The 25677-nt window shown below is 31.6% G+C and overlaps 1 protein-coding gene across 7 annotated transcripts; it reads right to left on the bottom strand.

The window, feature by feature from the left end:
- Positions 1–18090: 18090 nt before the first annotated feature.
- LOC122524604 (bromodomain-containing protein 7) lies at positions 18091–24519 on the bottom strand. 7 transcript variants are annotated; one of them, XM_043646940.1, is made up of 4 exons: positions 23906–24518; positions 21767–21879; positions 19237–20931; positions 18091–19031 (listed from the first exon to the last, which is right to left on the bottom strand). In XM_043646940.1, exons 3-4 carry the CDS (start codon positions 20819–20821, stop codon positions 18385–18387), a joined length of 2232 nt encoding a protein of 743 aa, XP_043502875.1. In that variant the 5' UTR covers positions 20822–20931; positions 21767–21879; positions 23906–24518; the 3' UTR covers positions 18091–18384. The 7 variants fall into 7 exon arrangements, with proteins under 7 accessions (XP_043502875.1, XP_043502872.1, XP_043502874.1 ...); XM_043646937.1 differs by lacking the exons at positions 21767–21879; positions 23906–24518 and adding exons at positions 22959–23032; positions 23105–23207; XM_043646939.1 differs by lacking the exon at positions 23906–24518 and adding an exon at positions 22959–23203.
- Positions 24520–25677: the final 1158 nt, after the last annotated feature.

Here is a 25677-nt window from a genome sequence, read left to right as displayed (position 1 = left end):
TTTAAGGATGGCTATATTGCTTTATGTCATTTGTTTTAAAGATTTCTATAACGTGGTTTCTTATCTATACGATTGTGTTTTTCTATGTAATGTGATGCCAATTGTTTTAAAAATATTTACAACGTGGTTTCTTTTCTATACAATTGTGTTTTTCTGTACAGTTTGTTAAAGTTGTTATTGTATATTGTCCTTATTTTACACGTTATTTTTTAAATAATAACAAGGAACGTATTACACGTATAATAAACACTTATATATTTTATTTTCTCTATATTATACCAATGCTATGTTATTTTATATTTGTTTTTTAGGTTTACAAACATTGGTAGAATACAGCACGAATACATATACTCATTGTCAATCTAATTGTGTTTGCTTTTCTATCTAAATAATAATTGTATTTACTTTTTTATATTGATATCAGTTGTGGTAAGTTTATCTCTTATCTTTTATAACATAAAGAAGAGTAATATAAAAAGTATGAGAAGGGGAAAGAGACAGAGAGAGTGACATCTTATACAAATATCATACATATACATATATAGACTCGTTCAGTATGCTTGATATTTTACTAATACAATCTTGTGATTTTCAGATTTGCAAGTATTTGAAGATTTGGAGTTGAACAATATCAATTAGGATTTCTCCTTGTTTTATATACCAAGTACTTATATATAAGAAGAACTTGGAAGATTTTAAAATGAATCCTGGCAATTTCTTTTATGGTGTTCAGAAGAGTAAACACCTCAGCTTTCTTCTATCATAATAGTAAGTTTTAATAATTCACATTTTTCATTAATATATTGTTTATTTATTGTTTTAATATATTGGTTGTATAATTGTTTAGAAAAATATACCTTCTTTTTTCATTTACATATACGTGTACATTACGTATACATTAACAATTATTTTAATGCACTAATGCACTTTTTTTTATTGCAGCTAAAATATACCCTCCAAGTCATCACTGCGCAGGAGCACTAAAATAATTACACAAAAATGAAAAGAATACTAAAATGAGAACGTTACAATCTTGAAGATTATGTATTAGATGTATGACACCCTTTATAGACATGCATAACGTTCGGAAGGTCTTATAAACAACATTTAATAAAAGTACTTTCATAGAGGACAACGTCTCATTTCAACGGTGGATTTCGAAGGGGACGGTACATAGATCATATATTCCAAGTTTTTAGACAACAATAGACACTCCTATCGATTATTTAACAATTATTGTAATATTCTAATGCAATCTCTTTATATTTCAGATTGTTTAAAAACATATGGACTGGTTTAAATATTACATACTTATTAACATACTTTGAATATAAAATAATTTTAATGTGATATTTTTCTGGATAAAAATTTTATAATCCAAAGTCATCATTGCATAGGTCATTGTTGACGTTAAAACAAATGTATATTAGTTTAAACAATTACATAATAATTGAAGGAATGTTTAAATCAGAACGTTGCAATGTGATTGAGTTTTTAGTGTATATTGTCTTTATTTTACTCGTTATTTTTTAAATATTAACAATGAACGTATACACCTAATAGAAAAATAAATTAGATAACAATAATTATTAATTGGATTAATAATTAAATAATTATAATAATTCATAAAAAATTGATATTTAATTTATGTAATAAATAAATTAGGTATGTTTTTCTGTTCTGTGTGATAAGGTTTATAGTGCATATTATCTTTATTCTTTTCGTTATTTTTTAAATATTAACAAGATACGTGTATATAAATAATAAAAGAATAAATTTTTTATTTATTTAATAAATAAATTATCATATCAAGCTTGACTAGAGTGGTCATGAAGAAAGGCGAGTTACGTACGTGTTCGTAAAATACATTTCTATATGGTAATTGGGAATTTCTGATTGGTCATCTTTTTCTTTTGCAATAATTATCAGCCAATCAGAGCTCTTTGCTGATCATTCCTCTTTCTTTTCGCGGCGTCGGTGCTGGAGATCGGACGGATGCTACGTCGTCCCGTTAATCTCAGGTAATTAAAAAGTATTTTCTAACGTAAATAATCTTCCTATATACTAATAGATTCTCCTAGCAAATGACTTCCAAATGATATAATCGAAAGATTACGATAATGTCGAGGATAAAGAATATTTGCGTAGAGAAAAATTCCGTGTACATTGGTATGCATTTTTCTACGCAATGATATATATATCTTGTTTTACGGCATCATTTCTATGGATATCGACTTATAATGTTCAATTTTGATTGTTTGGATTAATAAAGTATATATTTCGACAATTTTTTATGTTCCTATATCCTATTTTTAACTATTCGATATTTTTCTATAATAGATGGAAAAAATGCAAAATCTCAAGTAGCCATTGGTCAACGGATTTCGCTACTTTTTTTGAAAGTTGACTACCGCGCATACTACCGCGCGCAGCAGATGCGCAGCAGAGGCAACGCAGTGGCAACGGAAGGGGTCGCAGGGGAAAGGTAGAGGAAACGCCATTTTCTGTCAGCTGTATATGTTCCAGCGTACTGCGTCATCTCGTTTAATTCAGGTAATTGAAAAGTATTTTACACCTTTCTATTACATATCAAACGATAGTTACACATAAGATTTTCATACGTGAATGTTTTCAAAACGAAATATTAAAAGTTCGTAAGAAATTTGTGAGAATATAACATCGATATATCTCGATATCCCGCCAAATCTCACAATGTTACTTAACAATATTTCTTCTAATTTCCAGCTTTTTTCATGGTATCGATACTTACTACCATCTCTAATGATGCTCTAATTAATTATTTTTCATAATTATGTATTCAAAGATCGTATTTCGTATTAAATTCGATTCCTGTAACATACACACACATACAAGCATATATTCATAAGTATAGGTAGCTCGTACACGTACACTCATATATTTGATTTTCTTTATGTTATACTAATGTAATCTTTTTTTTTCCTTTTTTAGGTACCGAGCATTAGGAGAGAGTCCAGCAGGAATACATATACTCAGTCTAACAATTGTGTTTACTCTTTTTTATCTTCATATTCATCGAGGTAAGCGTTATTCTTTTTTTTAAACCATACAGAAATGTATACAAAGAGTGAGAACGAAAGTAAGAGAGAGAGAGAGAGAGAGAAAATAAGAAAACAAAATATTCTATCTACGGGCAATAACGAATGTGTACGTATATTCCAGGAATTTCTCGAAGTGAGAACAGAAGAAACGAAGACAGCCGAAAACAAAACGAAGACAGCCGAACGTTCGACATGAAGGACGCGATTACGTGTTCATTCATGATCAGTCCTTCAACAAGCTAAGATCTAACGAACGTGACGTATTAAACTATTATATATATATATAAGTTATCGATTTTTATTAACAATTTTTACTGATATTAAATACTTTATATGTAATTTTATACAAGTAGTGAGATAAAGGCAATTAATATTGCTTGAATTTATATTGATTCTTTATGATAAAATATCTTTAAAAGTGTGCAATGCCTTCAGGAATGATTCACAGGATATATTGTTCTATAATCTTTTTAGTATGTTTCAGCTTTTCAGAGTTTTATTTAATTTTGTTTTATTCATCGTCATCCTAAGGGTAGGATACCCATCCTGCAGTCATCAATGAAGACTAAAAGTAAGTATATTTTTTTATCAAACATTTCTATGATAACTTTAATGGTTTTTTATTATAACGATGATATTAATTGTTCTTTTTCTTTTTCTGTTTCAGAACGTCATTGCAATCGAGCGCGTAGGCAATGAGGTACTCGTGTGTTGCATCGTAAAAATAAAATACAAAAGAATCGGAAAGTAAAGTCAGTGTTGATCGTCGCATGTTAAAGTTTCGTTTGCTCGGTTAAGAAACTCCGTAAGTTTCTTTTATTCGGTTTAAACGTGTGCTCATCGTCATCCAAGGGTAGGATACCCATCGTGCATTCATCAATGAAGAATAAACGTAAGTCAATTTTTATTTTAAACACTTCTCAATAATTATAATAATTTTTTTACTTACAACAATGATATTTATAATTTTGTTTTTATTTCTGTTTCAGATCATCATGGGAATATATCAGTGTTGGAAGTGTTTGTGAATTGTGTTTGTGAAGTGTTGCAAGTGTTCGTGCATTGCTATCGTGCGCGAAGCAATATACGGGAGTGTTGTATCGTTAAATATAATTAAAATCACGGATTAGAAGCACGTTCGTTCGTTTCTTTTCAATTCCGTCGCGTTCGCGAACTATTTTTGAAATTTATATATTAAATTAACTGCGACCAAGGCAGTAATTGCATTAGAGTTTGTTCGAGTAAAGTTGTATTTTTATTTTAAACAGTCGCACAGACTGTTCGCGTATTAGAATCAGTGCATCAATGAAGATTTTTCTACTTGCATTGACTGTGTGCAAAGCAGTCTTTGAATTAGTTGTGTAGAATCAGTGATCGGGCGTATAGTAAATTAAAATCAAACGCGAATTAGAATCAGTGTTGTTCGCCGTATAATAAAATTTCGGTTTCGCGATAAGAAACTCATCTATAGTTTCTTATTTTCGTTTATACCGCGTTTTTAGATTCACGCGAGGTGCATCGCCATGGTGCAATTGAATTCATCCCATTGGAATGCATTGTAAGTATCTATTTTATTTACATTTTATTCGATTTTATTTTATATGATTTTGGATTATATTGCAAATAACTTATCGTTTTGTTCTATTTATTTTACAGATATGACGACGACTTTCTACCTTATCAAAGATGTGAATGAATTCTTCGATGGATCTTCATGGATCTTCGATGGATCTTCGATGGATCTTCGATGGATCTTCGGGGATCTTCGGTGGATCTTCGATGGATCTTCGGTGGATCTTCGATGGATCTTCGATGGATCTTCGATATTCGCATTCTACAATACTTGCTGCGAAGTAGGAGTGTTTTGGAGCCATCGTAGAACTTCTTATGCCGTGAGTTAAAATTTAAAGTCCCTCCGGTGCTCAATCATGTCGAGGATGAAAGGTCCTAATCGGCACGAGTTACTGGTTGTAATTATTTAAATAAATTAGTGACGAGCACATGAGTAATTCCTTTCTAGGAGTTACTCATAAAATTGTATATTATATTGTATATTGTATTGTATATTTTATATTAGTTCAGGATAGGTTTTCTTGTCTCACCGGTTAAATTCATTTAATTAATAATGCAATTAATTAATGCACTTTCTTTTTTATTACGTGTTTTGTTCGTGGTTAGTAGTGGTGAAATCGAGCATTTATTTACTCGTTTTCGTCCAGAAAAGCATGTAACAAATGTCTTACATGCATTGCTTCGTACTTAGTTTATCTAATCGCGATTAATTTTGATATATCGAAGTATCGATATTATAAATAAATGAGCAAGAAGACAAACTCATTCGCGACGGATAGATTCTAGCAGTTAAGTGGTGGCTCAAAGCCCAGTTCTTTTATTAGAACAGCCAACTTAATGAAAGGAGTCGTCCGAGGTTTTGAAATATATTAAAAGATATTAAAAAATATTCAAAGTCATTATTTATTAAATAAATTGTAGAGTCCTTAGCTGCTTAGATGAATTTTTATAAAAATGTATATTTATGTGTTTTGTATTTATGTGTATTTAATCATATTTTTTAGATCAGGATTTTCAGCTTCTAATATACTAATCTCCCGTTTCTCCCCCCTATACTTTCTGCGTTCTCATCTATACGTGTGCCCAGGTGCTACTCGTATGGGTGAGAAACGGTTAGTATAGGTTTAGTTTTAAGTTTTTCCCCTATTGGCGGCTGTCATTGTGCTAGTGGTTGCACGATGTACTTTACACCTGTGTGTGCGTATCAGGTAGTGTGTACTGTACATCGTTTCGCGATAGTTTTTAATTAATGCATTATTTATCAATTAGAATACTACTTAGTATAGCACACCTAGAGTTAGGTGTGATATGAAAAATACACATGGTTGTATTTTTCTATTTATATTAAATTTTTCTCATTTTTTTTTTGTAATATATAAAATCGTTTTGAATAGTAGAGTTACCGCATTTATTTGTGGAAACTTTGATATACTTGTATATTACTAGTATGCATAAATACTAGTATGTACCAGTATTTTTGTTTTAGTTTTTTATGCAATAATCATTAGCCTTGGCAGTCGATTACAGCAATTGGTACGTACTCCCATAAGTTTAGAAAACGTGGTTGAACTAGGGTGTCGGAGGTGCCCCGGGGCATGCTCTCTAGTTTAGGCTTTTGCACCCTGGTGGTATGTGAGAGAATCGTGGAGTGAGTGGGTGGGTATGCTGTATGTTTGGTCTTTTTAAATATTGCCAATATACAGGCAGGTAGCATACTTAGGCGTGAATGTTTATTTAATTTGTAAGTAGGTAGAGACCGGAGAAGTCGCGCGATTGTAATTTCCACTCAGAAGTGGACAATTTCTTCTCCGGATATTATACAAAGTTTCAGCAACCCTTAGATTCATTTATCATTTAAATATTTCTTTTATTTTTTCCATAAATTGCTGATACTCTGTAACGCGAGATACAAATCAGTATCGAACGATTCAAAAGTCTTTGCATTTTCTTAAAAATTAATTTTTTTTCGAAAAAGTGAAGATAGCTGAATACGTTGGATACTTACTTAATATTAAGTATATTAACGCTTTGCTTTTTAGTAATTCCTACTGAATACTTCATTTGTTATATATGTATTGTAAATACAAAGTAGAGTAAAGATAAAAGATAAAAGTGGTCGGGTAAAAAAGTAAGACCATAAGACGTATGACAAAGTTTTTGTTTTTGTTTGATATTATTTAATTTTTTAAATGCAAAGTGTTAATAATAGGTTCATCGATTAGATCAAATATCTGTTGAGGCATTCGAGTAAATGTATTGTAAAATGCGCTTAAAAAAAGCCTCACAGCAGCGTTTAGGGCATGAAGAAAGAAGAGGCATCATGTTGAAGAGGCTAATGCTGAAGAGGCCCCCACTTAAATGTGGCTGAAGAGGGCAACTACTATTGAGGCTATTGAGTTATTTTCAAAGGTTCAACTGCAAGTTCGAACTTTTCGAAAATAGCTCTCTAGTCATATTTTATATCTTGTTATATTACTTTTTGCTCGTCATTAATTTGTAGTTGTAATTGGAGATGATAGACCATTCCATCTCCTTGGACACCAAATTCGTGTCTATATCGTCAAAGGATGCATATTTGTTTAATTAGAGTCAAAAATATTTAAATTTTCGTATTATATAATTTATAAACTTAATTAACGTTAGTTAAATATTACAGTTATTTTTTTTTGCTTATTTCATCTTTACAATTGTTCACTGTGATCAAATTTTATTAAATTTGCATTGGTTATTTTCTATATTATGTAGTTTAAAAGTATTTCATCGTAATTATTAGATATTTTTTTTTTTTAGTAATTTAATATTTTACTTTTTCTTTTTTTTTATGTATATTTTATGTAAATGTTAAATCACGTGTTTAAATTTCATTTTATTGCAACGGTAAATAAGTAGATATTTGATAAAAATAAATATAGAATTCAATCGAGAAAAGTGCATCTGCGAATTGGACGATTTATATGTCAGGCATTTTATCACTTGATTGTATGATTAATATAGTTTTCTTTTTGTTACAGGTGATCGTCTTTGGATTTATCTTCTACTCTTTTTTATTTTCTTATATTTGAACGTCCTAAATTACTACTCTTTAAAATATATGTAAATATGCATTTCTGAAGGCACACACAAATAATAAATATTACATATATATTGTTATTTAAAATTCTACAACAAATATTGTTCTAAATATTTATGAAATTCCACCCTTTTTTTTCGCGTTTTTTCACAAACGGTTGTTCCAAGTTTAAAGGTGCGATGAATAGTTTCATGGATTTTTACAAGTTTTCAGAATTTCAGAAAAATCATAGAGCCAGCTACCTGACCATCTTCTGGTTAACAATAACTCAACAGGCGTTACATCAACAACGACATTCTTGGCGTTCCTGATTGGTAAGAATTTTCAATATTCTCGAAAAATTTCAATAATCCGACGCGTAACAGCAGCATGAACCTCTTGAGATCTTTCGTTTTCGGAACGAATCGTTGAAGATTGAGAGAAAATAAGAAAAGAGAGAGAATAAGAAAAGAGAGAGAGAGAGAGAGAACAAGGAACGAATGTATGCACTAAGATGGATTTCCCGAAACGACCTTCTTCTATTCCTTCTTTTTTTCTTTTTTCTTTGAATCCGCAAAAATGCAATGGCGAAAGACGAGAAGGAGGAAAATCCTTAAAAGCGTTCTGTAACGCGTTCTGAATTTTTCAGGAATAAAAGAAATAGAGAGAGAAAAAATCTATATATTAGAAAATCGATGAATAAGTTTTCGAATCGAAAGTTTATGATTTTCTCTTACTTTAGATATAAACCCAATTGAAAACGAGTAAAAATTGTAAGTTCTCAATCCTCTTCCCCCTTCTACCCTCCTTTCCAATCGATGCTTCTATTTTTCATTTATCCGTAGTGTTGTTATGTGTGTGCATTCACGTTTGCTAGGTTTTTTTTATATATTGTATTTATGTAATTGGGAAAGGAAGGAGATTTTTCGTTAAACCATAAAATGAAATACGGAAGGAATATGATAAAGTTGAATAATAAAAATGTTACGAGTTGGAATAGAAATTACGCGAAATATTTCCTTCATCGATATATGAAAATCGATTCTAATTAATCCTCGAATACCATCATGTACGATGATGTTTATCGATCTTGAAAAATCATTAGCTCGATAAAAATAAAAATAAATGTATTCGCGCAGGTACGTAGAAAATTATTTATGCGATTAAATGCGTCTCGCGCATATTTTTTTTTTTCCCTACGGTTAAGTCAAAGTTCGCGTATTTTTGTAAATAAAATAAATCCGGCAGGCGCGTTTGTGAGGATTAAAACAAAACAAAACAAAAAGTAAAACGGTCGATTGATTTTTATTCGTTAAAAATAAAAATAAAATCAAAAGAACCGTTATACTTGTTAGTAATTAATTAGAGAAATAAATTTTGGTGAAATATTTGATACACAATGGTCCATTAAACTAAATGAAGTCGTACATTTTTTATAAGATAAAAACTATCCCCCCTACGTCTATTTAAAGATTAAAGAAAATAGAACTTTCGATCTTGAAAAGTAGTACGGTTAATTTTAAAACGTATATAATACGATCTTTCCTTTCTTTTTTTTTTTATTTCTTCGATTCGATATTATATCCCTTTTCCGTTTTTCTCGTGTCTTATCGAAGCGAAATTTCTCTTTTTGTTTCTCGAGATCCTAGCAAAAAATATGTAAAAAAAAAGAAATTAAGAAATAAAAGACAAATTGAAAAATGAGATGATTCTTTTTTAAATATTTATCATTTTGATAGAAAGAATGCTATTATACTATTGGTATAACGTCAAATATGTAACACAAGTCTCGTTCGATTATCTTCATTTTGAAAAGAAAAGATCGATGAACGTACAGGGTGGTGGTGGTGTCCTTCTTCTCTCTCTCCTGTCAGTTATTGATGTGTCTCCTAAGGATACAAAAGGTAATTTTCGTCGATCCTCGAAAATCCTTTTTCGAAAACGTCTGCCAATTCGTTGATTCGTGCAAAAATAGTTGAGATAATAAAAGGAGGGTGGTAATAGGAACATAGAATATGGGGAGTAATATAAGGGGAGTAATCGTTCATCACCAATGAAATCTGTCCAATCCCAATTGATTTCGAACAATCCTATAAATCCCTTTTTTTTTCTTTTCTCAAAGTAAATTGATCCTTAAAAAATAATTCATTGGAATATTTTATTTCTATTATTATCGATGAATATTCATTTTCATTAATCCAACCTTTCTTATCGATTTTGATTTTTGACGATATTTTGTTTCAATTTTTTTTTTTTTTAGTCATTTTAATAATAAAATTAATTCTATTCGATAATAAGATTTTCATTTTACGATTTATCGAATTAATTTTCTTAGTTATCAATGTGGCAACATATTTCGTTAAGTTTTTCTTCGAACGTTTTATTTATTATAACGTTTGATCCAATTTTATTTGAGTTCATCGTTGTAAGTAACTATTTGTTTCTTTTCGTTTGTGAGTATTTCTCTTCTTTAACGTATTACTCTTTCCTCCCCCATCTAATTTATATTATTTATTTTTAATAGAAAAATATAATATATATCTTCTCGTATTTTCTCAACAAACAAACGCATCGATATAATATCATCGATATATTTGATCGTAAAAGAAAAGAACCGAGGGATAACGAGGAATTCGAAAAGCGTATCGAAAATCGAGAATCTTCGATATAACAACAAAATTACCGATACCAGTTATAACTCACATTTTTTCTTTTCTCAAAGTAGATTGATCCTTAAAAAATAATTCATTGGAATATTTTATTTCTATTATTATCGATGAATATTCATTTTCATTAATCCAACCTTTCTTGTCGATTTTGATTTTTGACAATATTTTGTTTCAATTTTTTTTTTTTAGTCATTTTAATAATAAAATTAATTCTATTCGATAATAAGATTTTCATTTTACGATTTATCGAATTAATTTTCTTAGTTATCAATGTGGCAACATATTTCGTTAAGTTTTTCTTCGAACGTTTTATTTATTATAACGTTTAATCCAATTTTATTTGAGTTCATCGTTGTAAGTAACTATTTGTTTCTTTTCGTTTGTGAGTATTTCTCTTCTTTAACGGATTACTCTTTCCTCCCCCGCCTAATTTATATTATTTATTTTTAATAGAAAAATATAATATATATATCTTCTCGTATTTTCTCAACAAACAAACGCATCGATATAATATCATCGATATATTTGATCGTAAAAGAAAAGAACCGAGGGATAACGAGGAATTCGAAAAGTGTATCGAAAATCGAGAATCTTCGATATAACAACAAAATTACCGATACCAGTTATAACTCACATTTTTTCTTTTCTCAAAGTAGATTGATCCTTAAAAAATAATTCATTGGAATATTTTATTTCTATTATTATTGATGAATATTCATTTTCATTAATCCAACCTTTCTTGTTGATTTTGATTTTTGACGATATTTTGTTTCAATTTTTTTTTGTTTTAGTCATTTTAATAATAAAATTAATTCTATTCGATAATAAGATTTTCATTTTACGATTTATCGAATTACTTTTCTTAGTTATCAATGTGGCAACATATTTCGTTAAGTTTTTCTTCGAACGTTTTATTTATTATAACGTTTAATCCAATTTTATTTGAGTTCATCGTTGTAAGTAACTATTTGTTTCTTTTCGTTTGTGAGTATTTCTCTTCTTTAACGGATTACTCTTTCCTCCCCCACTTAATTTATATTATTTATTTTTAGTAGAAAAATGTAATATATATCTTCTCGCGTATTTTCTCAACAAACAAACGCATCGATATAATATCATCGATATATTTGATCGTAAAAGAAAAGAACCGAGGGATAACGAGGAATTCGAAAAGCGTATAGAAAATCGAGAATCTTCGATATAACAACAAAATTACCGATACCAGTTATAACTCACAATCAGTGTCTGCTGCAACGATTCTCGATTTTTTTTTCAGTAACAAAATAAGATTGTATAGAAACTTACGTACGTGTATTCGTGCGTGTGTATGTGTGTGCGTGTATCCATCCACGAACTGAAATGTATTTTTTTTTTATCCACGGTTTACCGTGAGATATAAGCGTGACTATCGTAAATATGTAAATTCGATGTCGTAAAAATCCTGCTATATGAACTCCGAGACCATCAAAAAGAGTAGGGCGGATCACGAAGTAATCTTTTCTTTTTTTTTTCTTTTTTTTTCAGACCACTGTACTCGGTAGTACAGATAACTTTTCATAGAAGAGCATGTAAAACGAGGTTATAAAGATGGAACAGAATTGTTCGTTCTTCCTTTGTCTTATTTTTCATATTGTTTTTTTTTTTTTTTTTCTTGCGCGCCATAATATTCCTCCAAATTGGACGATAGAGACGTGTTCTTCTTATCTTTCGCTCAACCCCTTTTTTTTTCTTCTTCTTCTTCTTCATCTTCTTTTTCCTTTACACTTCCACTCGTTTAATTTTCCAATAAAAAATGTTAAGAGTTCGTAAAAGTGCTCTTCGTAAAACAGAAGGGGAGAGAAAAAAGAAAGATCGTGGAATGTTGGTGGTGGTGGTGGTGGTGGGGGAGGAGGTGAAGGGTGGAGGGTGGAGGACGAGGAAGGGGGAAACAAATAAGCAGTAAAACATTAAAGTACCGCTTACTAGAAACTCGTTGAAACATTTGGAGCATCTCTAGCACACCCGATTAATCGCAAGGCTTGAGAAAATGGAGTTTGAGGGTGTAAATAGGGTGGGTTATTAGCTCGTTGGAATTTCTATCCACGCGAGTTTCGCGTTACCCACGCATAGGTTCTATGACATCATGGCTGCTTCAAATTGACTAGGGGATCTAATACTATAGCTCGGATAGAAATTCAAAACATTCTACGCATAATTGACCAACATTGTGTAAATGTGTTACCCTCGGAAATAGATCCACCCATCCTGTGCCCCCTCCCCCCAACCCAGCCAGCCATCCTCCTCTCTCTTGGATTCCCATTAAACCCCCTTAACCTCGCTTTCATCCTATGGGATTCGTTTCTTCATTCTTCTTCTTCTTCTTCTTCTTCTTCTTTTTGTCTTTATCCTTGTCCCTTTAAAACTCCGTCTTGTCTGTCCTACCTACCCTTTATTCTGTCATTTTCTTTTACATTGATCATACCTTCGTCTTTGTTTTATCTTTTTTAACCGGAGAAAACGAGCAGCTGTTTCTAACGGGAACGATAAACTCGGAGACAAGCCATCTGAAGCTTATCCAATCGTTGAAAAATAGATTGTCTGACGTTTTTGATATAATACTTCAACATTTTGTCTTGCAATTTTCTAACATTACGACGTAAGATATGAAACTATGATTATATTCGAACCGGTACGAGGAGAATATTAATTTTTATTAGTATTGTTCCTTTTTTTTATGTTTATTTCTTTTTTCATTCCTCGGGGTATATTTTTTATTTCCAATTTGCAAAGGTAAAACCACCGAGAGAAATTATTCAAAATCGATCGATTTCTCAATGACATTTCGTAAAGATTTTCTTTTTTTTTGTTCAAAAGTAGGATGATACGAGCGATAAGGGATAACGAGCTGTTTTATTCGATATCGATTTTTACGGGGTGAAGGAATACGAGGGATGAAGGGGAAAGAGGAGAAATATTAAAAAAAGAAAAAAAAAGAAAAAAAAAAAAAAAAAGAAAGTAGGAACGAAAAATTGTCTCGTTTATAGTGATACAGTAGGTAATTCCGTGTTTTCAAGCGTAATCCATGTAAGCTATAAAGTTTAGAGATAGAAAAAAAAGAAGAAAAAAGAGAAATGTAATAGTTTTTTAAAGGGATAATATACGCGAAAAGAAATGCACGCAAAAAATTTCATTTCTCTCTATTAAAAATCCTTCTTTCGTTTTTTTCTTTTTTTTTTTCTTTCTCTTTTTACCCTATCCCCTAAACAAAAAATTTAATTAATACTAATATTTATTTATTTATTTATTTATTTATTTAATAATATTTTATTGAGCCTAGAGCCTAGGCTCCCTAAAGGCCATTAATTACAGTAAAGTACAATATAATGTATAGATAAAACAAAACAACAAATGAAAATTATGTAATTATTATTAAACTTATCATTATATTAGTAGTAACGCACAGTAAGTAGATAAATGTAAAAAGAAAATAGTAAATAATACATAAATAAAAGTATAACAGTTCTATAATAGTGGTATAGTAGTATTGGTTCAAAGCAATAAACATATGGTTTTAAAGAAAACAAAAAACAAAAAAACAAAAATTAAATTAAATTAAATTAAATCGTAATTCACAAAACATATAATATCGGTATATATAATATCGGTAATAATATATTTGCAAAATATATAATATCGTTATAAATAATTCTATTAAATATTAAATACCCGATATACCCCCATTAAGTATAATATAATATAATTATACGTAAAAAAATGTGATAAAATGTGCTCGTGTGATTTTGCAATTAAATGAGGGATTCCGTAGAGTTGATATAACTTTTCTTTTTTTCTTTTTTTTTCTTCTCTCTTTTTGGTAACCGCGCAATACTCGGGGGATATTAAAAATTATGTCATTTTTTATTTTTTTCCAACCAATGCACCCTTAATTCATGCTCATGCGATGTCTACGCATTTATTATTCGCGTGAAAGCATTTCCTTCTCTTTTTTTCTTTTTTCTTTCTTTCTCTACTTTATTACAAAATCTTATTTAAAGTCACGTAATTAATTTTCGACTTTTTCTTTTCTTTCCTGTTTTATTATCTCTCTCTTTCTTTCTCTTTCTTTCTGTCGTTCGTTAAATACAAAATTAGCTTCCCTCTTTCTTAAGTAGATAATAATTTGATCACTTTGAGAAAAAACCAAATGGATGATATTAATCTTATTCGAAATACTTTTAATAGATATCGAGACAAATCTAATTTCGTGTTTAAAAAATCAATTAAATCGTAAATGAAAGAAGCTTTTCTCAAAACTTAAACGTATATGCAAATCTTAGCATGAGAGAGAGAGAGAGAGAGAGAGAGAGAGAGAGAGAATTAAACATAGAGGTAATGTTGATTTAACTCTTCGTTAATTCCGTTTGTTTAGTTTAGAAACTAGAATAGGGATGGTACAGGATCGGTGATAAAGAGAAAAAGGGGGAAGGGGGGAGTGGGCAAGAGGCAGGCTCGGGGCCAAGGGGGAGAATTAATACTTCGAAAGGATCAAAGGAAAAGGGAAATAACTATAAGAAGAAATAAAGGTAATTGATGTTCTCGTTTTAAAATGTCCTTTTATCGTATTGGAATAAAGTCACCGGAAGTAAAGGGATTCGTTAAATTTCTTCTCTCGTTAACTAAATAATCTTAAGAGATATCTTATTAGATATAGATACTTCAGTTACGTCAAATGAAAGAACTAAAAGTATATTAACGAGGAAATATAATTATAATATTTCTTATATTTGACAAATTAATGTGCTCCAGTAATTACGACAGTGGATGGATACGAAAAAATTGAAATAATGAATTTTATGAAAGAAAAGATGAAAAGAAAAAGAATAAAAAGAGGATTTAATTGTCAGAATACTTGTTCGAACGATTTTATTATATTTTTAGATTTTAATTGAATTAATAATAGAAAGGGAAAATATTTGTTGGGACAAAAAAATAATATGTTGATTCTACCGATGTATTTATATTCTTTTTTATTTATTTATTTATTTATTTAATCGGATAAATTTATTGATAACGATACACGTGTAAATATATTCAAATATATGACCGAGTAGTTTGCGTTGGTTTTAGGAGAGACAACGTCGTTTATTAAATTTCTATCGTAAAATTCACGATACCTCGTACTAATAATGAAATGCGTATGACGACGATAAATTTATTTAAAATTTTCAACGTATCAACGTTAAAAGCCATAAACGTTCGTCGACGTACGTCGAACGTTTCACGTTGAAGGCTCGACGTTGGTAGGGGAAAATTTGTAATTTCTTTTTTGTTTTGTAAAAGGGGAAAATTTTGATTGAACAAAATCAGCTTTAGACCGCTCGAATACAAATACCTATGAATAATAAATATCAATTAGGTAGATACCTTCGTGTGTGTATATATATATGGACACACATTTGCATTTTTCATTCTATGAAATCTCGAGAGTAGTATATCGAGTTTCGTACGAAAATCTAGTTGCAATAATGAAAACTCGACTAACTCCGGAAAACTCCTGACTAAATAAATACGCGTTATAATCATCCTTGAAAGTTTATCCTATTAAATAAATAAATAAAAAACAAACAAATTTAAAAAAGTATTTGATACATCGATGAAAGAATCAAATATTTGAACGTTTAATTGTTTTTACAAATTAAAGTGCAGTTTATGCAATATACGCGTAATAATGAGGTCTACGTATGTGTGTGTATGTGTGTGATTGTCGAGTAAAGTTAGACACCGTAAAAAATATTAAAAATTGTTATAGTTCTTTTGTCGAATTGAATAATACTTTTGAGAGTTCGTCTATAATTAATTTGCATTAACGGTAAACGGATTATTAAAAGCATGTTAATACTAAGTGCATCGGCAAGATTTAATCGGATAAGTTCTCTAATTTTCTACAAGGAAGGACGACCAACGTAAGCAGCAATAATGTCATAAGTAGTAACGATCACATATACATACGTAAACAAGTATTTATATATACATACATACGAATGTGTTTAAGTAAACTTTATTGCACTATTACGTGGGAAATATACCGTAGTCTCTTTCAACGGATATAGTTGATCGTAAATTCAAATATGACGGGGTAGTAAAATCATTCCTCACGTTTAAGACACACCTAAAACGTATCGTATATGTCAATTTGCTCACCTTTTCGACATATCGTAATTTTGTTTTGAATAAAAGAGGAACAATAAAATTGCACGAATTTTAAATAGAAAATCATTTAAATTTTAATTATTTTCTAATTTTCTTTAATATTCTATTTTATATATTTTTAATATTATATTAATATTTCGTTTTTTGTTATTTTAATTTCTTATTATTTTTTTTTTTTTTTTTTTTTTAAAGAACTTAAACGTATGCACTAGGTTTAACGACATTCGTATATCTTCTTCACTTGGCTGACTACAGAGGTACCTCGACTACTGGCAATCCACTTTATTTTACGTGTCCGATCAATGACGCTTTGACTACTCGTACGGAAGATTTACTTCGGTCGGGGAACGATTGTTAACAGAATCTGGTGTGGCAAGTTACAAATATAAAAGAATTATAATATTTAATAAACCTTTCTTTACAAACAACTAAACCCGAGATAAATAAGACTCGGTTGTCTTACGATTTTATCACATTTTTGGTGCTCGTGATCATTTGAAAAAATCAGGATGCAGGTTTACTTACACTTGCTACAAAATACAATGTAAACAAAATACCGATGATCGCGAAAAAATTAATAAAATAATATTATTTTCCACGATATAATAATACTTTTGAAATCAATTAAAGTACACGTACATATATGTTTTAAACATTTTTATATATCATTAGAAAAACAAAGAAAATATTTTGGGTGACCTTTTATAGTTGCTGGTACACCCTGTATATCAAAGCATTTCGCATAACTCATATATTTCGTTACATATACATATATTCATTTAATAATGCAGTTCTTTTTTAAAGAGACACAGAAAGCTAGCTATTTCAAAATGTCGCTGGCAGATACGTTTATTAATCATGAGTTGTACGTATACCTTCGAGCGAAATACTAGCATATGTATTACATACGTAGGATATATGTACATACACCCACACACACATGCAAACGCGCGCACACACGCATGTCTTCGTAAAATGGTCGAGTCCATTTCTACGATTCGATTGATCACATTATTTCTCTATATTTTACGATTAAAAGTAAGAAAAAAAAAGAGAGAGAGAGAGAGAGAGAATACAGTTCCCACGTGAAATTAAATTTTTAATCTTTCAACGAATATATATTTCAATTTTTACGTTTGTACAAAGCCATTTGCTCGAACGACCCATATAGAGGAGTCGCTAGTAACGAAAGAATTAATTGCAATTTTGTGAAATATTTATTTGATTGAAATTAACTGACATTATTTCATTGCAAGGAAATTTTTAAAAAATAATTGTTAATTTAATGCAAGAATATTGAAAAATTATTTTTTCTTTTTTATTTTTTTAAATATTATTTTTATTATTTTATTCTCTTAGCTTTACTATTATTTTTCTGTTAGACTTTTGTAGAGTAATTTCAGGACTGCAATGAGTAAGGATGCTGGACAGAGGTCAGAAATCGATAACAGCATTAAATCCTTGTATTGTTATAAGATATAGAATATAATATATGAAAGAATTATATGAGAATAAAATATTGAAATAACAATTTGATATTGTAACAGTTATATTCTATAATTGGTAATTGTTCGTGGAAAATGTTCGTGATATATCGATAAATCATATGAAAATAAATACAATTTCTCTCGCTTTTCGATATCCAATCGCTATTAGAAATAATATCGCTATTATAATACTAGAAATAGTGTCATAAAATAACAAAGACAATAGAATAAAGTCTTGTAGTAAGTATTTATTTAATATAAGATTTGAATCGTTCTAATATATAGATATAATAAAATGTACAATCTATCTTATAATTAATTAGAACTTAAGTTAAATACTATGATTCTGATAATATATCTTCGAGCGTTTTATCGTCGTGTAAGGGTGAATGTCCTAATGTAGGATCGCTTTCCAAAAACTCTCGGAGTTCAGATTCCAAATCGGGAACTCCCGATGGTTCCGTTGTGCTCAACAAAGGAGGGGACGTTTGATTGTGCGTGACACCGATTTGTATTTGATTTGGATTGACAATACTGATCGTTGGATTTTGTTGACTGTTCGGACTCAGCAAATTCGTATTTGGAATCGGTGATGGTGCTGGTAAAAGATTCGTGGGCACTTGATTGCCATTGGTTGGTTGTAACAATGTATTTTCCGCAACTATTGCTGGATTATGTGTAATTGGTTCAACTTCCATCGGTTCGGCCCCACCAAGTGGTGCTATGCCCATAGCTCGACGTAATCCATCAACTGGTGCAATAGCTGAGGGTGGAAGTTTCTTTGCTATCTCGGTAAGATTATCCGTAATCTTACCGGCAAGGGCAACTTCACTTTCCGAGGCCTTAGGAACATTCGATAAATGAGCAGGTGGAGGCGCCGAGAGACGATCGTGTTGTACTTGTTTTAAACGACCCAACATCTGCGAAGTATCATCTAAACGACTTTGTAAAGCTTCACGATCCTCGCTGAACTTTAACTCGTCTTCTAAAATATTCAGAAATAGGACACATGTAAATATATATATATATTTATAGATATAGTGTGTGTGTGGAAGTAAAACTAGAAAACTAAGTTTAATATATACTATATATAAAATGTCAGTAATTAAGATAGCGAATAAAGTTCAAAAATGGATATAAATTATTTTATAATTGCAGGCAGATAAGATAAGATAAGATAAGATAATTACCTAATTTTTCCAAAAAGTTCATATCAATTCCCAGTTCAGATAATGTTTTCAATTGATCAATATCTACTCGAACTTTTTCCAATGATGGAATGTTTTTGTTTAGATCTTGCATAGGTTTTTCTAACAAATGCTTGATCTTCTCCTCTTCCTCTTTAATTCTCCTCTTTTCTTCGAGTAACTTTTTCGTTCTTCTATGATCACCGTTAGTTAGAATATCTAATAAATCGTCGACCATAGTTAAAGTGTAATCACAGTCTTTGGCAAAATCAATAATAGATTCTGCATATTGAACAGCAGTTTCATCTCCGTACGTTTGATAGACGAGATCAGTTTCTTCCTTAGTAAGATTGGCAAACGTGGAATCGTAACTTGGCGCGTAAGACCCGAATGGTCCGTAGTACAACGACTTAACTGGTTTTGACATATTTCTCCTGTCTTCTCTGAAACCAGCTAGGGCGCCAGTACCGTGATTTAATTTTCCTATAAGTTGTCCTAATGATACAGGTCTTTGATTAGTTCCAGGTATAACGCCATCTCCAGGAACTATTATTTGCAAACTCGTAGTCCCATCTTTCTTTTGTCTTAAAAATCCCATTTTGGTGTTGAGACGTTTTAGGCTTAATTTATCCGAAGCAGCTTTAGCCGCTCCACGTGCTTGCTTCAAAATTTCTTCCGGAGTTAGATCATCCGGAATAGCTTCGAATTTACCTAAACTCGCTAATCTCATTTTTCTTTGATTTTCCTTTCGGAGTTCTTCCGCTTCTTCGTTCCTTTCCTCCTGTTCTCTTTCCCTCTCGATTTGTTCCTCGGTAACAAGAACATCGGGATTATTAGGATCTTCAACTCCTAATTCAAATCCAAGTTCTTCCTTGGAAATATCATGCATGTAAGTTAATACTGGTCTTAATTGTCTCAGTTTCTCAGGGGTGACCATCTTTAATCCTACGTGTAATAATTTCTTGGCAGCCTTATAATAAATAGTATCTGGATGATTATAAGTAGTTGCGTTGTTACACATAAGTTTAAAATCGTCTATAAATTCATTTAAATTCTGATAATTATTATCATCTATCTTTTGTTTAATAGTGCTAAAATCCATCGGATTAGTTATTATTTGAGAGTAACCAGGCGCTATACTGTCTGTCACTGGCCATGCGAAGAATTGCTGAGGATCACGTTTTTCCATTGACCTTAACAAATGTTCCAATAATCTCTGGAGAGGCGTGCGTTCGGCTATTTTTCGCAGAACGCAAGTCCTGGGCTCTCGATGCGGAGAGAGCGAACTAATTTGATTAGCAACATTGATTCTAGGTTCATTGCTCGAAAGAGGTCTAGGAGATAACAATTGTTGATTTGGAATCTTTTTAGGTACTTCGACGAAACCTTCATCAGCATCACCTACAGATTCTTGACTGGATTCTTCTCTCTTTCTCTTTCTATCTTTGTGATGATGTTTGTGTCGTTTATCCTTTTTCTTCTTTTTCTTTTTAATCTTCTTGTGACCCATGTACCTATCATATTCTGAGTCCCCTTGCGTAACCGAGTAATTCATACCTAGTTGCTGTTGGTAGTGCTGAGATAACATTGTTCCTTGGCTTGGAAATTCGTTGGCGTATTCCGGAGTCCCGCTGCTTCCTCCTACCTTCAAAATTAATTTTAAAGTAGGCGGTTTGTCCGTTGTTGTATATTGTCCTTCTGTTGACAAAATAGATAACCAATAAATAAAATGCAAACAATAAGATTTTCAGGCATCCGATAAGCTCTAACGTAAGCTAAATTGACATGAAATATATCTAATGCATGCACAAATGGTGTTTTTTTGGCAGAAAATCAAAGTGCAGGATAGTAATAGCATAACTTTAGCAGTATAAATGCTTTCTATATGTCCCGTTGTATAGTTTCAATGGGAACTTAGAATAAAGTGCGATTGAAAAAATTAATAAACTTCTACAAGGGGTATTAAAAAAAGGATCAAGGGTTTTCATTCTAATAATTATATACAGAGATGGTTTTATGACAGGATAGTGACCTTGTTTTCACATTAAACAAACTGGAAGCGAGATGGAAGTAGTAGCTCAATTTGAACTAATAAATAAATCTTAATAGAAATACATATATATATATATATACACATATATATGTAATAAAATAATTTTCATTGTAACATCGACTGCTCTATATTGTAGGAACAGTAAGAAAGAAAATAATTATTAAAATTGAAAATACCTCTTAAAGGGCTAAAGCAAAGCACATACGGTCTTCGATGCCGTAATACATAACAGCCAGGGAACTATGCAGTTGAAGCGCAACAGGTTTGCATTTTCTTTTTTTTTTTTATCACGTAGCAGTACTTTTTATTTGTCATAAATTAAGAAGAAATCACAATATTTAATCGATGTGGATCTTGTTGCGCTTCAACTGGTTTTAAAAGACAAAAATGGAAATAGGTTTATGGATATTTAAATAACTTTGGAGCACAGCTAGCTTCTGTCGTGCAACCAGTCCGTGTCTGTAGTTACACGTCACTTACTTCCACGTCGAGCCTGTCGTTGTGGAACCTTCGTTTATACTTTTGAATCCACCTCACTTCTACTCCAACCTCACTCTCTCAGTTTGTCCTTGGTGAAAACGCAGTCAAAATTCCTGTGCATCATTTTAACTATGAGTACGAGAAGGATTCCAATGAAAATAATAAGAAAAGCGATTTGGCATAGCTTAAGAAGTAACTACAATTCTATCCTTCGAAATAAAAATGCGTCTCTTAAATCTAATGCGTGTCCCGTTAAAGCCACACCATCATCCACAGTTCAATGTTTTCATTCGAATCCTCGGCTATGTACTTAAGATAGAAATAAATAATTCTATCCTTATAATACAGCATCTTAAAGAAACATTGTAAAAGTAATGTAAGAAGACAGATACACCAATATAAACAATGGACATATAACGAAAGATCACGAATGCGAACAAAGTGCTTGAGACGGTGTGCGAATTGTATTTATTAACTGTACAAAATAAGATTATCTTTTTCATGTGTTATATACAACATGACTCGCTTAATTTGATTACCTTGAATAATTTATAAATTGTACATTGAACATAAATTGATATTTATAGAGATTGCATAATATTGAGAAAGGCATAATGCAGTTGACATGACTTGTACATAAACTAAGACGCTTAGGAAATTTATAAGTGAATTTGATTACCATTTATAAAAAAGTAGAGAATACAATTTAGAAGTTGTTCAAGGTAATCAAGTTAGGTGTATCATACTGTATAAGTAGGAAAATAATAGGAAACAAGATATTCTTCCCTAACATTGACAAAGAAGAAAATGATACTTTAATGCCCAGATCGTGCAATAAACCTTTTCTGCGTACCTTTGTCTTTGCTACAATGATAATGCTTTAACATTTGAGTGGATAAAAACAATGTCACATTTCTATTTGATGATAGAAAATACAGACCATGAGACCACGAGAAACGTGCGATGAATTGTACGTTTTTTATACATATATATATATAAGTATATACATATATATATATATATATATATTCGAGAGAAGAAAAAACATACGCGATATGGAAATTAGAATGCGAGAGAAATGATAACAAAAAAATATAATCGTCAGTGAGAAATTTGAGCGTCCTTGTCGAGTAATCGTAAGAAAGTAATTGAACATTTTTTTTTTATGTCATACCGGATGACCGAATCTCACCTTCGTGCCTCTGGCGCTTATGTTTTTTGTGCTTCTTTGAACCCATCATTAACACTTTTGGCTACTGGCTTGTTCTAAAATCGATTATTATCACGATAAATAAAGTTTTCTTATTGAATTGCGTTAAAAAAGAATACACAACTCACGAACTTGGTCGCAATTTTCCGCTAACGTTAACTACGACCATTCGTACGTCATGCATCAACTTTAAGAACCGTTATGCACCATAACCATAATTATGCACAGGTAAGCTACGGTTTTATTTTTCATTGGTCAGCACAAATGCAAGCGCCACCTTCGCACGAAATCGCGCGCTTTTCGAATCTCCAGAAATTCTTTCGAACAATGAACCGAAACAAAAGACGTTTTATTCGTACTTTTTTTGTGTTTTTTTTTTATATTATCAATAAATAATAATCAAATATATTATTATATATAAAATTAAACAAATTTGCGAAAAGAATTGACGCTACTATTGCGTTTAGCATTCATTTTTTGTACGAGACAATTTCAAAATTTGTTAACACGTATATTTTCAAATGCAATCGATAGATATGAAATTTTTTATTATTATAAAATAGATAATAAATAAATCTGATTTTTTCTTTGACAATCTTTTCGTACGATTAACAGGACAAGACGTAACTTGCTTTATTGGTTGTTTAACAAACCGTAAAGATTAATTTTAGATTTTGCACGATTAAAGATGCTTTTATACGCGTTAATTAACATTCATCAATAATGAATTAATTACGAGTCCACCTAAACTCGAGAGATACGCCCTAACCTAGAAAAAATACTCCAAAGCGTTGGTGTAAGCAGTGAAATCGAAAAGAGTAGACGTTAATTCGCTTAAACGCATGGAGATTATCCACAAAGATGTTAATCGTAAAATTTGGAAACAATGGAAAGTTACATCGGCAAAAATAAAAATATTGTATTCTTACCTGTAACGAAGAGAAGCCGCTATCGACGAGACGATTAAAAAAGCGAAAGCGATCAGCTGTTTCGATTAAATGCACGAAAAGTAAGAAAGAGGAAGAAATATGCGATCATGTATGTAATAATAGTTTACGAAAGAATGCGTTCACTTTTATTAAGAAATGTCTGTCTAGTGCAATCGAGTAGAATCCAGCGAAATCGAGTTGCCTAGACGGCGAATCGTTGCACGTGTCACTTCGTAGGTCTAAATATAATATCGTGGAAAATTGCACAAACATATACGTTCGCCTTCAATGTCATTATATTTTCTATTTTATTTTTGTTCCTCGGTTTCCTCCAACGAATCATTTTCTTCCCGATTCTCACTCCTCCTTTTTCTTTTTTCTAATTTGCTTTCAATAATAATCACATATTTATTTTTACGATATTCGATCCAATTGCAACAAAGTGCATACCTTTGTTGACGTAGGCATGCAGTGAGACCGACGTGCCCAGTTTTTATTGACAGTTGAAATATCTCGTGAAAAAGCGACGTTTCAAATTTATCGTCAAAGTTTATATCTTACACGTCTACTCCGTCGATAAGTTTAATTGATAAATTAACGATAGAAATGACGATTATTGATTAGAGTATTACGTGTCTAATAGAAGGACGATAATTATTTAAACAAGAATTAAATTGCAGTAATATACATTAAAATCTATAGGAAAAATACCCAACATTCCGCATCCTGCTGCCACCTAGATCGAATAACGAATGACCGACGGAGGAACGAGTATAATTAATTTCATTGACAAACATATATTTCAATCTGATAAATCAAATCAATTCGTATTATCTTATAAAAATCATCGCGACGTTATCAATGCAACGATCTACGATAAATCTTTAAAAAGATGCATTCGAATAAATCGCATTACCACCTCAAACCTCCTTGATATATTCCTGAAAGAAAACACCGCTCTTTAAAAAAAACGAAATATACAACAAAGATGCCGGCAATGCATACGGCACGTGTATGCTTCTCCCCACTATTCCAAAACTGACGAATCACCGAACCGGAAAGTATCCCACTTCAAAGTATTAAAATACATTCATGTATGCGTTAGATCGTATTCGGACATGTTCGGAATCGTTCGTCGAGTCTCGGGCGGGCTCGTCTGCTGGGAGGAAAGCACGAGCGCGTCGCGTGTTGTCTGGTCGGTGCAGCGTCCAATGCAACGGAAAGAGAAAAATAAACAAACTAGAAAACGAGAGAAAGAGAGAAAGAAAGAAAGAAAGAAAGAAAGAGAGTGAGAGTGAGCGCAGCGTTAAACGCATTCATCGTCGTCGCCGTCGTCATCGTTGTGTTGTGTTGCAGCGCATAGTCTCGACTCACCCCTCCTAGTAACTTTCCCCCTCCCTCCCAGCTTTTGACTCGTTGCCGGCGTTGAGAATCCACCTCTCCGCGCCCTTCGAACGCGCATACGAACTTCACCGTAGGACGCGACGGAAAACGTTGTATATCGCCATTTCTCTCCTCCTCCCCACCACCCCACCTCACCTCCAAAGGTCCGGCGGGAGTTAACGAACGGCGTGCGTTTAACACGCGCTTCCAGCTAGACCTCGTTAGTACGAGAAAAGAGGCCCGACTCTTTGCGTGTATCATCGTACACGAGACTCGTCGTCGTCGTCGTTGTTTCCTCTCCTAGTTCCATCGTTCGTTCGTTCGTTCGTTCGTAATTATTCGTAATCGTTCGTAATCGTTCGTTCTTAATCGCGAAAAGAAAAAAAAAA

This window comes from Polistes fuscatus, unplaced genomic scaffold, assembly GCF_010416935.1.
Source record: "Polistes fuscatus isolate 324 unplaced genomic scaffold, CU_Pfus_HIC Scaffold8, whole genome shotgun sequence".
NCBI lineage: Eukaryota > Metazoa > Arthropoda > Insecta > Hymenoptera > Vespidae > Polistes > Polistes fuscatus.
This window is presented reverse-complemented; position numbering and strand designations above follow the sequence as displayed.

Excerpts from the sequence above, each read along its gene's own strand:
- LOC122524604 (XM_043646937.1), bottom strand. The coding sequence starts at position 23,007 with ATGATGGGTTCAAAGAAGCACAAAAAACATAAGCGCCAGAGGCACGAA. Across the intron at positions 20,932-22,958 it reads TAAGCGCCAGAGGCACGAAG|AAGGACAATATACAACAACG; the intron begins GTGAGATTCGGT and ends TTTTGTCAACAG. Across the intron at positions 19,032-19,236 it reads GAACTTTTTGGAAAAATTAG|AAGACGAGTTAAAGTTCAGC; the intron begins GTAATTATCTTA and ends TGAATATTTTAG.